The following is a 13,549-nucleotide window of genomic DNA, read 5'->3' on the forward strand; positions in this document are numbered from 1 at the left end:
AATATAAGATTATGCAGTGTGATACTGCTAAATAAATATGATAGACTATAAAATTTTCTTAGTCATGTACAAAAACATAAATTGATGGATTTCCATTTAATAATGGTTATTTGGCATATTTATTTACTGGCACAACATTTAAAAATATCACCATATCACATATAATACATTTAAAATCATTAATTAGAACACTGTGTATGCTATATATTTTTTCAAACTGTGAAGATAATTTGTTCCTTATTCCCCACAGGCCCAAACAGCTAGACAAATGACAGGTCACCAAATATCCTATATGTTTCCTTGGGTATAATATATTCACTATGGAAAAAAATGCTAGAGAAGTCACAACTATCTAGAGAAAACTATTTTCCCAATGACCTACATGATTAAATTGAATTTTAGCTTTCGTTCTTAATGTCCAAGTGGCTAGAGTGGGATCATAAGAGGGAGGGGAATTTCAGAGGTTTGCAAATATTAACATCATGAGTGAGCTGATTAATATTTGAGTACGTGCTTTTCCTGTTTGGTACAAATATTTATCATTTTTTGAAGCAATGAATCCCATTATCTTGACTCATACTAATTTTTTTTTCAGAAGCAAGTATAGCATTGGTTGTCTTTGGATTGAATAACAGAGAAATTCTCTCTATAAAGTAAAGGCCTTGTATCCATGTAAAAAATTTCCCTCACTTAAACTTCAGTCATCTTATATTGTGATCCTTGGGTTTCTTGTCATTGTCCTTCCTCTTTTGTATCTGTCCTGTTTTCACAAATTCACTGTTTTCTTCTTTCATTCATCTCAACCTCTCAACTACAGTTTATATCTAAATGACTTCTAGATGGGTGTTTCCACTCATTTTCTCCCCTTTATTTCAACCTTTTATTTCCAGTTAACAAGAAAACAATTCTACTCATGGTGTATAGTTCTACTAAATTTCCTCAAGGCAAACTCTCATTTTTCAGTATTTCTAGGAAAATGATTATAACTTGCCAACTTGTGCAAAAAAAAGTTATATGGACATCATCAATTTATTTCTTTGTTCTCCAGATACAATGAACTGCTAAGTTTTTTTTTAATCTCATCTCCTCAATATCTCTTTAATGTGCCAATTTCTCTATTCTCAAACTTTCTACCCTACCCAGGACCTAGCATCTGTTTTGAAGTGGCCCTATTTAGATGATGCTGAGTTGTGATGCTGTAGTAAAATCAAGCTGTGTTTCACTCAGTCTCACAGTTTACATATGAAACACAGTATACGTTGTGGCAGTCTGCTACAATTAACAATCATGTTTATATCAGATAAGCCTGTAGGTATGCTGAAGAATTCTGGGACATTTGGGTGTTAGTGGTGGGACAATGGCCAGAAAAATACATTGCCGTCTTGGAACTGGTCGAAGATACTATTTTGATACTATCATGTGGAGTTCACAACACCCTTGAGAAAACTGGGCCATCAGCAAGTTGTGTCTCCATCTGAATCATGTAACATCCTTCAATAACTCTTGTACCATTTCCCATTAAAAGTAATTCACATTTCTTAGTTCTGATTGTTAGTATCTTCTTTTCATTTAATATCATAAAGCTTTAGGTATCGTGCAGTTATTTACTGGGATCATGAGCACAGCTTTCCTGACTAAGTTCTCCTTTTCCAGACCATGCTAAGGGGGTCATCAGAAAGAACTTTCTAAATGGCAATTCTTTTCAAAGACCATGGAATCCCAAATAAAAACAATGACTACTTAAAAGTTGTATCTTAGAACTGTGTCTTTCATTATAAAATCCAAACCAGTAAGTCCTTGCAGAACATCCATGATGTACACAGGGTTCACTTGTCCAGTATGATTTCTAATTTCAATGTAAAACTTGATCCTCTGATCCATACATATTAAGTGTTTTAAGTATGCACTTTACATGTTTTATATGCTTTTAAAAATATACTATGGTTATCAATGTATTCCTGTCACTCCCTTCAAGTTTGCAATTCTGCTTTCCCTCTAATCCACTAGAATTTGAACATAGTGACAGGGAAGTTTGACCTTATGAATGATTGCCATATATGTTAAAAGGATATCTTGAGATACTAATTAGACATTTTATTATTTAATCTTTTTCATATGTGTTCTTATATAAAACTTTGTACAGTGGGTTTTAAAAATTAACTGAAAGGAGAATTGAGGAATATATGTTGCAGCTGGGTGCCAGGATCTCACACCTATAATCCTATCTATGTAGGAAATTGAATTTGGGAGTATCTAGGCTGCATCCAGTCCCAGCAAGGCATTTGCAAAACCCCATCTGAATCAGTATCTGGATGTGGGGGTGTGTGTCTATCAACCCTAATTATGTGGCAGTTCAATTCCACTCCATTATAAATTTGCACGTTGACTTTGTGAACAGGTATTCAACAATCTTTTGAAGTCTTTCAGATTTCCTTTGTCAAAATAGTCCATTTTATAATCATTTCTTTTCAGTAGAATAGTATAAAAAGCAGTAGGCTCATTGATATTTGAAACAATTGTTTTGTGACAATTGGAAATAATTTGCATCTTGCTGGTGCCAAGTACAAATACCTTGAACCACATGAATAGTTTATATGAAATTTTATCAAATTCTTTCCACTGATTTATTTACTGCAGCTTCTAATTTTTCATTAACATTTTTGTGTTAATGGGCATTTATTATTTAACACATTTCAAGAAATTAAAAAAATATAAATTAATACTCAGTATTATTATGTTGATAAATAGTTCATATTTCAATTTATAGTTTATTATCTTCTTCAGAAATGTATTCCTACACTAATCTTAAAAGTTTGTTTTATTGTTACCTTCTCTACAGGGAAGGAAACAGACTCAAATGTATTGCTTGCTCCAAATCATAAGTACAATAATAACTTCTTAGATAAACTGTGAAAATTGCAATTTTAATAAATTGCAGTATTTTAATTGCAATTGAATATAGTATTTTTGTTACCAGGATAATTAATCTGTGCATGACATTAAGTAAGTGAGTCTCTGTGCACCTCTCTTCTAGCAAAGGTACACTGTGCCAAGTGATTAATGGGAAGAAAACAATTATCTTCCTTTCCATGGATTATCTTCAAAGTCAAATACTGTTTGTAGCTCTGTAAAATAATTATTTTGAAACCTTGGAAACTGCCGGTATTTGGTCATCTTTGACCTTTGAAATGTTAACTTCATTTATACCTATCCATCATATTACCACTTTGCCTTCATGGTTTTTGCAGGCTATTCCTTTGGTGGCCTTTTCCCCATTATTTGTTCCTTCAAGAATTAAACTCCTTTTCTATACTGTAAGCCTAAAAATTTTCTCTGTCTCACATACAAAAATACAGATCATTTTCTCCTCTTTTTAAGCACCATGTTTGTTTATATCTACCTTGTAGTAGTTATATTATTGATTGATACATAGATTTCTATCTATTATAATACATTTTTTATTGATTGTTTGCATTCCATGATTTTTTCCAGTATTTTTATATGTGTACCTGAAAAAACAAGTACAAGTATAGGGTAGGCAAAATGTGCCTCAGGACCTTCATGTACTACTCATAATTTGCACCAGATAATGCATCAGCTTGTATTCTCATTCTGGCTCACAGAGTAGATTCACTTACTTGAAACTTAATATAATTAAGAACAATAACAATTTATTACAAAAGATCACTGTGAAGATTAGCTAAAATAGTTTATAGCACAATCCACAGGTGAGTTCTTATTAAAACAAAGTTATTTTTAGATTTTCTAGACTGCCATAATATATTTTCATCATAAAATTCAAATTACTATATGCAGGAAATTTAATGTACTGCATTTGAAAGAAAGTAGACAAAATTCTACTCAGAGAGCAAAGAAAAAAATAAAAAGAGAAACACTCAAAATTTGCTATAAGTTGGAATTATGCTTACTAGCTCCTCTCTCAATCTTTTGTGGCTGTTTTTATACACATTTTAAAGTTTCAAATGTTTTTTTTGTCCTTTCATAGACTTAGAAGGGCATCAATAGGTCCAGTTAAGTAAGTCTCAGAGAATAGTTTAGAAATGTAACTGGTGCAACAAATAGTGTCTTTGTTTAGAATTTTATTTGAAAATTAAAGCAAGGTCATTTCCATTGTGCTTTCACATGAAGTGTGCACGTGGAAGGTTAGTTCAGCAGCCTTAACAGAACTTCATATAGACCAATTGTGTTATATCACTGGCTTCCAATTTCTTAAAGCAATGCCACCTAGCAATAAAGATATTATTGGAAGCCCAAGTTATGAAATCAGTGTAAGTGTTGGTATGTTCACTGAAAAGGAGGTAGAATGTATACTGTGTATTGTCATGTGATTAAGCAAAAATATTTGAAATTACAAAGTGGAAATCTCTCTAGTCTTCTTAAGTCTTCATATACAAAAAGGAGACATTTCCAAAATTTAGTCAAAGTCCTGTGTTTAATACAGCACTTCATTTGCTTAGACAAAATGTTTATTTAAAAAATAAAGAGTACATATGCCAATAAGATAAATATCAGTATTATAATTTGTTAGCAATCTTACTTCAACACATATATACATAATGTACATTACTGGACACCATTCTACACATATCTCAACAGGAGAATGTCTTATGAAAAACACACATAATACATTAATTGTGTAAAAAACATTTACACGCTCATTCATAAACCTTAAAAGTAAATTTTAAAAGGTAAGTATTTGGAAGGAGTGAATTCAAGCATAATATATATGATATTTTTTAAGAACTTCTGTAAATGTCCCAAACCCCGGCCTAGCACAACAATAAAAAATTAAAAAACTAGAACAAAAACTAGAAGTTAAATATTCATATCTCCAGGTTTTTTATCTTAGGAAACTCATCAAATGGCAGTGAGGATTCAGAATATCAGAATTCTCTGCCCTTGACTTTACCCAAACTATCCAAAATATTTCCCTGATATGACACAGCATCCACATTTATTATTTTAAGCATCTATTGAATCAAACTGTCTTTATTGTTTAATTGAAATAATGATATGATTTAATTAGAAATGTGTGATGAGGAGAAATGGAAATGATTGTGGGGAGGTAATGTACAGACAGCACTGATTTTCTGACACTCTTCGTGCATGTGGAGCGTTTTCTGTTCTTTCAACTATAACTTTATAAATTTGGATCTGTCATCTTGCAACTGAAGATAGTTTTTTTAACAAGTTGTTAAAAGCACTTTAATTCTAGAAAATTCAAAACAATAGCTTCTATAATCAATTCACTTTAATTTCCAGAATTAATCAGTCTCACTATGTAATCTTGACAAGTGTATCTTTTTTCTGACAATAATGATCTATTTGACTGACACATTCATGTCTTGAAATAAAATAATTAATTGAGAACTGATTCATTCATTTCTCCATTCCTTCACTGTTTTATGACCTGAGATACGATGAAACTTATTTCAATGAAACGTTTCCTATAATTTTTATGGATCACACAAAATCATATACATTGCCTGTAAGTTTTAAATGCATTATTTTTGAAAATAAATTTTAAAAACTCATTACTTTAGCAAGCCAATAACTCTACCATAGTTTTGCTCTAAGTATAAGTGGGAAATGCATAATGATTGGCTTTTCATAGAAAAAACAAAATAAAGGGCAGAAGAGTGAAAGGAAGTTTTGATATATAGCAACAACATTTTGAAAGATTCTCACAAATCTCACTTATATAATCAACCTGATACTTGCACAAGAATTTATTTATTATGTAGTATCACAAGGTTGAAATAAACGTAAGTTTTTTTCTGAGAAAAATTTTAATATTCTTGCTTAATTTGACATTTATCCTCTGTGATTATTTTGTTGAAGTAATTTTGATAGAAGCTAAAAGCAATAATAGCAGTATTAATTTTCACAAATTCATACAAAAACAGTGAACACCCATTTCTGTTTTTTTCTAGATAATTCAGACCATCAGTGCAGTAGATAGAGATGAATCCCTGGAAGATCACCATTTTTCTTTTAATCTATCTGTGGAAGACTCAAACAACTCAAGTTTTACAATCTCAGATAACCAAGGTAACAATATTCTTCAAAAATTATCCTTCACTTTGAAGAAATTTATGGCATTGGAGTAATACTGTTTTTGCAATATGATAACATTGAGAAATACAACAAAAGAGTGACAATGAAAATGGAAGACATAACCCAAAATAAAGTTCTAAAACTACTGACTCCATTTTTCAATCCATTTCATCAAACTAAAAGCACTCATTAAAGTCAGCATTTGGCTATAAGCAATTTTTGGGTCTGATCAGACCTACAGACATAATTACAGCTCTGATATGGTGCCATCCACATCCTCATCTATCTCAGTCATCAAACTATGCCTGAGGAGAAAATGATACATACTTATCTTACAGAGAAGAAACATTGACTGATTCACAGATATTTGAAGCTATTCATTAGGACCTATAAATATATGAAGTTGACTTAAGTCTGTTTTTTTCCCCCCAAAACACAGAGATTTTGTGAATTGAAGGAGCAAGTGTTCAGAAGGATTTTGTGTGCACTGAATTTCTATTCCCTTCTTATAGAAGTAGATTGACTATATAAGGCCATTCTGTTACTTTTTGATTTGCTTTAGAAGAGACTTTCACTTATAATATGGATTTCTTTTTCTTTAATCTCTATACCCCAAATTTATGAATTACTCAAATATCTGCAACCAAACTCCTGCCACTGTCCACTACAACTGAGATTAAGCTCTCATCCAGATCTTTTCTAGGACTGTTCACACAAATGTGTTTCTCTTCATTTTATTCTTTTCAAATTTCTCCATCATGATAACTCATATACACTTAAAATGAAAACACAAATATTGATATAAAATAGATATTTATTATTATAAAAGAAATTACTAAGGCAAAATAAATATACTGAAACAGAAAGAAAAATAGATTTGCCTTAATGTCTGTGGTCACAAATAATTTAATAAAGTTCATAGTGACAAGATGTGACAAGATATCTCTGAAGTCTGCCCCCGGTGAAAAGATTTACATGGGTTTCATAGACTTCAAGAGCATCATTTTTTTTAGCTTGGAAAAGATAATTTGGGATAAGTTATAAGTAGGATTACATTTCAAAAGGCTTCTGTTTATTTTCATTGTAGAGTTACTGTCTTTTGACGTTTGTGTGATTATAAACATATTGAGAAACGGCAAAGCTACTTATCCTGAGTCAAAAAGAAAAACAGGAAAACTCAGTTCTGAGACCTGAGAAATCACACTGAGAAAGGTTATGTAGAGTACTTTGGGATTTAGGGAAAAACAATTTCATATACATTGAAGTAGATCTTGTTCACTGTCATTCATCAGGATGACAAATGTTTAAGGAGTCTCTGATACTTGACTAGAACATAAGTTAATAATGTCAAATGAAACATCTTAATACAACCAAAATAAGTTTTATATTTTCTAATTAGAAAACATAACATCTGAGATTACATGCTGTTATAGTTAGAAACCAAAGACTCTTTTGTGTTTGCAGTATCTGTGAAATTGCTAGGTTATATGTATTAGAATAATCAGAATCATGTGCAAATAGTCTAGGTAAAACCAAGAGTATCAGTGTAAGTTTAATGGTAGTCCCCACTATAAGTGCTGATATCTAAGTTTATGATTTCTATATTTGTCAAAGACATTTTGGAACTGATTAAATACTTCATATAATTACCTAATTAGGACTTGAATAATGATAAATCTAATTTTGGGGTGGATCTTTTTGTTTCTTTAAATGAAAAAAAAATTCTTTTATTTGAACATATATGAGCAGAGTATTGCTTCTAATACATATTACTTACAAATATATACTGTCTAAAAACTTACGTATGTGGTTTTTGTTTTAGATAACACAGCTGTAATAGTCACTAATAGAACTGGTTTTAGCCTTCAAGAAGAGCCCATCTTCCACATAACCATCTTAATTGCGGACAATGGAATCCCACCACTTACGAGTACAAACACCCTTACCATATACGTCTGTGACTGTGATGACAGCGGGAGTACTCAGGCCTGTGCTAATAAGGGTCTTATGTTTTCCATGGGATTCAGGACAGAAGTCATGATCGCTATGCTGGTGTGCGTTGTGGTAATATTTGGTAAGCGGTGCTGAACTGAACATGTCTTCATTTTAGAACTAATACGATGAACACATGAGTGAGGTAATCTCATAGCAACATGTGTGCATAGTTATGTTTGTTCTTCTGAATGGTCTACAATTTTAGGTCAAATGGATCTCTTGCTTCTGTGAATTTAAGTCTTTTACTACATTTATGAGATCATACAGCATTTGTCTCTGTATACCTGTCTAATGTCACTTAATATAATATCCTCTAAGTTAATCTGTGTTGTCACAAAAGATAGGAATTCCCTCATTTTAAGGATGAATAAAATTCCACCATGTATGTCTACCATATTTTCTTCATCTTATCATCCAGACTGATACTCAAGTTGATTCGGCAATGTGACTTGTGAATAATGTTACATTTGAATGACATACTCTTCATTTTTTAAATAGTTGAGGCAATGTACATAAGGAATAGCTTGATTTAGTCATTCCACAATGAATACAAATATCAAAACATCATGTTGTATGCTATGGCAACTAAAAATTTAAAACAATCCTTTTACTGAAAAGACAGTAAGTGTTAGGATTGAGGAATGTAAAAGAGAGTTCTCTTTAATCAAAGCACTAAACACCAACAAATCTCATCTTCATTTTTATTACCATTGTTTCTGTGAGCAGATAAGTTATACTAGTATTATAGATGAGGAAGCTAAACCTTAAAACGTCTTACTCTTTAAAGACTACAAAAGATTCATCCAGCCTGCACTTTTCACATTTTCAACACCAAAGTATACAATCTAAGTTTTGTGTTTGCTTGCCTTATAATCTCACACCAAAATCAATACAAATTAATTCAGTGTTGACAGCAACTGTATTCATCCTAAGTGACATATCATTCAGGACTTGCTGTGCCTTCATTGTCTTCATCTTTGTCAGAGATACAAAATGCCATGCCTTCTTATTTCACTACCCATCCACTACCCATTCTTGTGGATCCAGGTTCAGTTTTTCAAATCGTTTTGAATAGTCTTTTATCATAAAACTGAATTGAGAAGTATATATCTAGGTAACGGAAGTCTGAAGCAGTAATAATAGTACAATAGTCTAGTGTTTCAGGGACACACATACTGAGCTGCTCTCAGGAACAGAATTAATAAGCCTGAAACCTTACAGAGAAACCACATACAGTTTCACAGTTGTATATGTGTGGGTAGGAAGTAGGGGCCAACAATTATCATTGTCCTTGAAAGCTTCAAAAGTACCATCTCTAATTCAAGTTGGAAAATTATTAGAACCCTTACTAATTCAACCCTGTATCTCTGTGTTTTAAAGTACACTACCTAAATTTAACATGATGACCTTACTGATTTCAAGGGTGTTATGTTTTTAAATGTAAGGTATTTTTTTAAACATTTTATCATTTATTTTAAGTACTATTTGATTTGTAATAATCAAATGATATATTTGTAATTGTCAAAACATCTATTTACAGGGTAAAATGTCTTCATACTTGTATACATTGTGGAAAAGTCAAATCAGAATAACTAAAATATCTATTATTTCAGCTTTATCATTTAGTTGAAGACATTTAAATTATTTAGACAATTTTACAATACACAATCCATTGTTGTTAAGTATAGTCACCTTGCTGCACAATACAATGGCAGAATTTATTCCTCCTCTCTGCCTGACACTGTACTCATTGAGCAATGTCTCTCCATCCCATGTTCACCCTCCTTCCCACCTTTTGCTAAGGAGTTTTTCGTGTGTATTCATTAGTGATATTTGCCGGTAGTTTTCTTTCTTGTAATATCATTGCTTGGTTTTTGTATTAGGATGAGATTGGCCTCATAAAAAGGACATGGAAGCATTTGGAAATTCCAAAAAATTCCCAAAATCTCTTGAAAGATTTTGAGAAGTATTGATATTAGTTTTTTGTACTATTTGGTTGAATTCAGCTGTAAAACCATAGATTTCATGGAAGACTTGTTACTGATAAATTTCCTTTACTGCTATTTGTTCTGATTTTCAAATTCTCCATGATAGGTTACATGTTTTAGGAACCTACTCATTTTTTTTCTAGGTTGGCATATTTGTTGGCTTGTATTTTTTCACAGAATTTTTACGATTTCCTTTTTGTTTCATCAGTTGTAATCCCCTTTTATTTTCAATTTTGTGTATCTTCTTTTATATGTAGTAGTGCTCTATCCACTTCACCCCTCTGTATACTTTTCCCCTTCCCCCTAACCATTAACACCCCCTTCTTAAATTTTTCCAGCTCAACATGCTTTTAAGATAATCTTTTGTAATAAATGTTGATTCTGAATTAATCAAGATTATGATTCAAATACCTGATAGTTTGGAATGTCTGAAATTAATATGGTATCCAAGAACACAGGCTCTAAATCAATTTTCTGGTTTTGAAATGTAAGCTTTCTCTTCCCAAATATGTCTTTCTGGGGATATGATTCATTTTCTCACCTTTAATAGGATATGATCATTACGGGTTACATAAGATCCAAATGAATTAATAAATACAAAGTGTACAGAATACTTCTTGATGTACTTTGCAGTCAACAAATACTAACTTAGAAAATAATCCTGACACAGACTTTTGTGTCAATGAGGAAAATCGAACTATTTTGTTCTGAACAAATCATTGGTCACTAAGGTTGCCAAATGCATTCACATTCGAAAATATCCCATTCTTCCACTGTGTTCTATTTCAACATCTTAGAAAAAATTTTGAATTTCAAATTGATCATCATCAAAAATAGTTCACTCAATGTATGTGGTATTTTTCTCTAAATTGTCAGGTAGAAAAACTGACATACATCCTAACATCATTTTGTAAGTCCCGACGTTAAATTTTCAACAACAAATGCATCTTGTCTCGTAATCATAAATTTGACCATGTGTCTTGAGTTTGTGACACAGGCAAGGATTACGAGTTTACAGGATGCTCACATGTTAACTCATTTTCTGATGTGCTTTCCTCATTAGGGTTCATTTGTTTGATGTTGGCTCTGAAACATCAAAGAAAGCAGACTCTGTTTCCGGAGAAAAGTGAGGATTTCAGAGAGAATATATTCAGATATGACGATGAGGGAGGTGGAGAAGAAGACACAGAGGCCTTTGATATCGTGGAGCTGAGGAACAGCACGACCAGGCGGGGAAGAAGGACCCGGCAGAGCAGCCCTGCGGCCCTGCGGATGCTGTACCGGCAGTCCTTGCAGGTGGGCCCGGACAGCGCCCTGTTCCGCAAGTTCATCCTGGAGAAGCTGGAGGAGGCCAACACTGACCCCTGCGCACCCCCCTTCGACTCGCTGCAGACCTTTGCTTTTGAGGGAACGGGGTCGCCAGCCGGGTCCCTGAGCTCCCTAGGTTCAGCACTCACAGATCAGGATGGAAATCTTGGTGACCTTAATGAGCTGGGACCTCGTTTCAAAAGATTAGCAAGCATGTTTGGGTCTTCAGTGCAGTCAAACCATTAGGGTTTTGCAACATCAGAACTCAGAAAGGCCTACTGGGTTTGGATAACATGATCGTCCTTTGAGAGTCGTCTCATCTGGCTTTCTGCAGGGAGAGGAACTGTGATTTTTATTTTTCTGGTTTCATTGGAGTTAATACCCAGGGTTATTTCAAGCTACTATATATGGTTGGAAATATTACTCTGAATTTTTTGTTTCATCAATGCAAGTTCTCAAATATTTTTGTGCAAAAAAGGTACTAAGTTAAGCTATCTTAAGATATTATTTCATCTGTTCTTTCTTCTCTGACAAAGTAAGAATAAAGTGTGTATGTGTATTAAGTACTTAATGCTACACAGAGATAAAGTTTAACACCTAGGAAAATCTGGGTGATTACATAAAAGTTTATAAACATTTTCTAGCTATGAATAAGCATGTTTCTGGCTGAGAGTCCATGAATTATTCTAGTTTGATACTTAAAAATGTTTCTCAAAACCACTTTTTAAAACTAATTTCAAATGTGTACAGATATTTGATGTATATGCATTAATCAGAGCTACATATTATAGATTTGTATTTTTATATTACAGCTTTGTATGAAAAAAGGACAGAAAAATATGCTTGCTAGACTTCCATAGATTATGTTTATAGGCAACCCAAAATACACTTTTCTCAGATCAAATAAAATGGCAAAATGCATGTCTACATTTATTCATCAATGCATTGAAACTTTGTATAACTCATAGAAAGTGTGAAAGCCTTAAGCTTATTTTTGTTTCTTGTAATGATGATATAAACACAAGACAGGGATTAAAAAAAAACTAGACAAGGGTTCTGGATTCCAACTTGGACTACTATTTATTCTAAATTCCTAAATATAATGTTCAACTGCACTGATTCTTACGATTCCTGTAAATAAAACAATGTACAATTCTCTACCTTTCCTTTTTTGTTTAGAGCTTGGAATATGACTGATTCCTTCGTGAATTTTTAATTGTTGCATATGCAAATTACTAAATTAGGTAAATTAGTAGTTACCCTGATTGCAGCATCATGGAGTAATTGGACATAAACCTATGGAGAAACATTTATGAGATAATAAAACACCTCAACTTTAGCTGACCTTTTAAGTATGATCCTTAGTATCTCCAAATCAAGATGGACTTCAAAATTCATTGTTTGAACAGAAAATAAAGTCATGAATCCATTGCTTTTCAAATTGTAAATGTGATCATTTTTATTACTACTGTGCGAGACTGAGCTGAACCAAATTGGCTGTTTGTGTTTAAATAAAATATTCCAAGTAATTTTGAGATATAGCAGTGTAGTTGAATGGTTATAATGTTTTCTGTGTACTTTGAAACTTAAGCCTCCATAGCATATAAGAAAAATTTTTCATCGACATGAACTGGAATCATTATGTTGACGACATGGACCTTATTACTTTAGAAAAGCATGAGAAAATCAGATTTGAAATACAGCAGTTAAGGAAAACATAAACGTAGAAGGGAAGATAAAATCTTAGGAAATTCCTATGAACTTATATGATTATGTACTTAAGGACAAGTAAAAGTATAAACAAATATTGGGAGGGTTGGTCAGTACTGGAGTTTGATCTCAGGGCTTCAACTTGAGATCTACCACTTGGCTTCTACCACTTGAGCCATACCCCAGCCATTTTCAGCTTGAGTTACTTTTGAAGTAGAGTGTTGTGTTTTTGCCTGTGTTTTTACCACATTATTCCTACTTATGCCTCTCTCCTTGCTGAGATTTCAGAAATAATCCACCACACCTGGATTTTTGTTGTGATAGAGTCTCACTACCTTTTTGCTTCAAGCTGGTCTTAAACTGCAATCTAATCTCCACGTCCCAAGTAGGTGGTACTATAGACATGTACAGCTGTGCCTTGCTCTAAACAAACTATTTTAGGAAGCAAAAATTTGTAAGACAACAATAAA

At 32.6% G+C, this 13,549-nt stretch overlaps 1 protein-coding gene across 1 annotated transcript in view; it reads left to right on the top strand.

The window, feature by feature from the left end:
* Cdh19 (cadherin 19) overlaps window positions 1-12,810 on the top strand; it is a 77,280-nt gene extending 64,470 nt beyond the window's left edge. The window contains exons 10-12 of the mRNA XM_020153230.2: window positions 5,955-6,072; window positions 7,901-8,152; window positions 11,125-12,810. Of these exons, the coding sequence (XP_020008819.1) occupies window positions 5,955-6,072; window positions 7,901-8,152; window positions 11,125-11,615 (861 nt within the window). The 3' untranslated portion in view covers window positions 11,616-12,810. The remainder of the gene's footprint in view (window positions 1-5,954; window positions 6,073-7,900; window positions 8,153-11,124) is intronic.
* The last annotated feature ends 739 nt before the right edge of the window (window positions 12,811-13,549 follow it).

This window comes from Castor canadensis, chromosome 4 (genome assembly GCF_047511655.1).
Source record: "Castor canadensis chromosome 4, mCasCan1.hap1v2, whole genome shotgun sequence".
Classification (NCBI taxonomy): domain Eukaryota; kingdom Metazoa; phylum Chordata; class Mammalia; order Rodentia; family Castoridae; genus Castor; species Castor canadensis.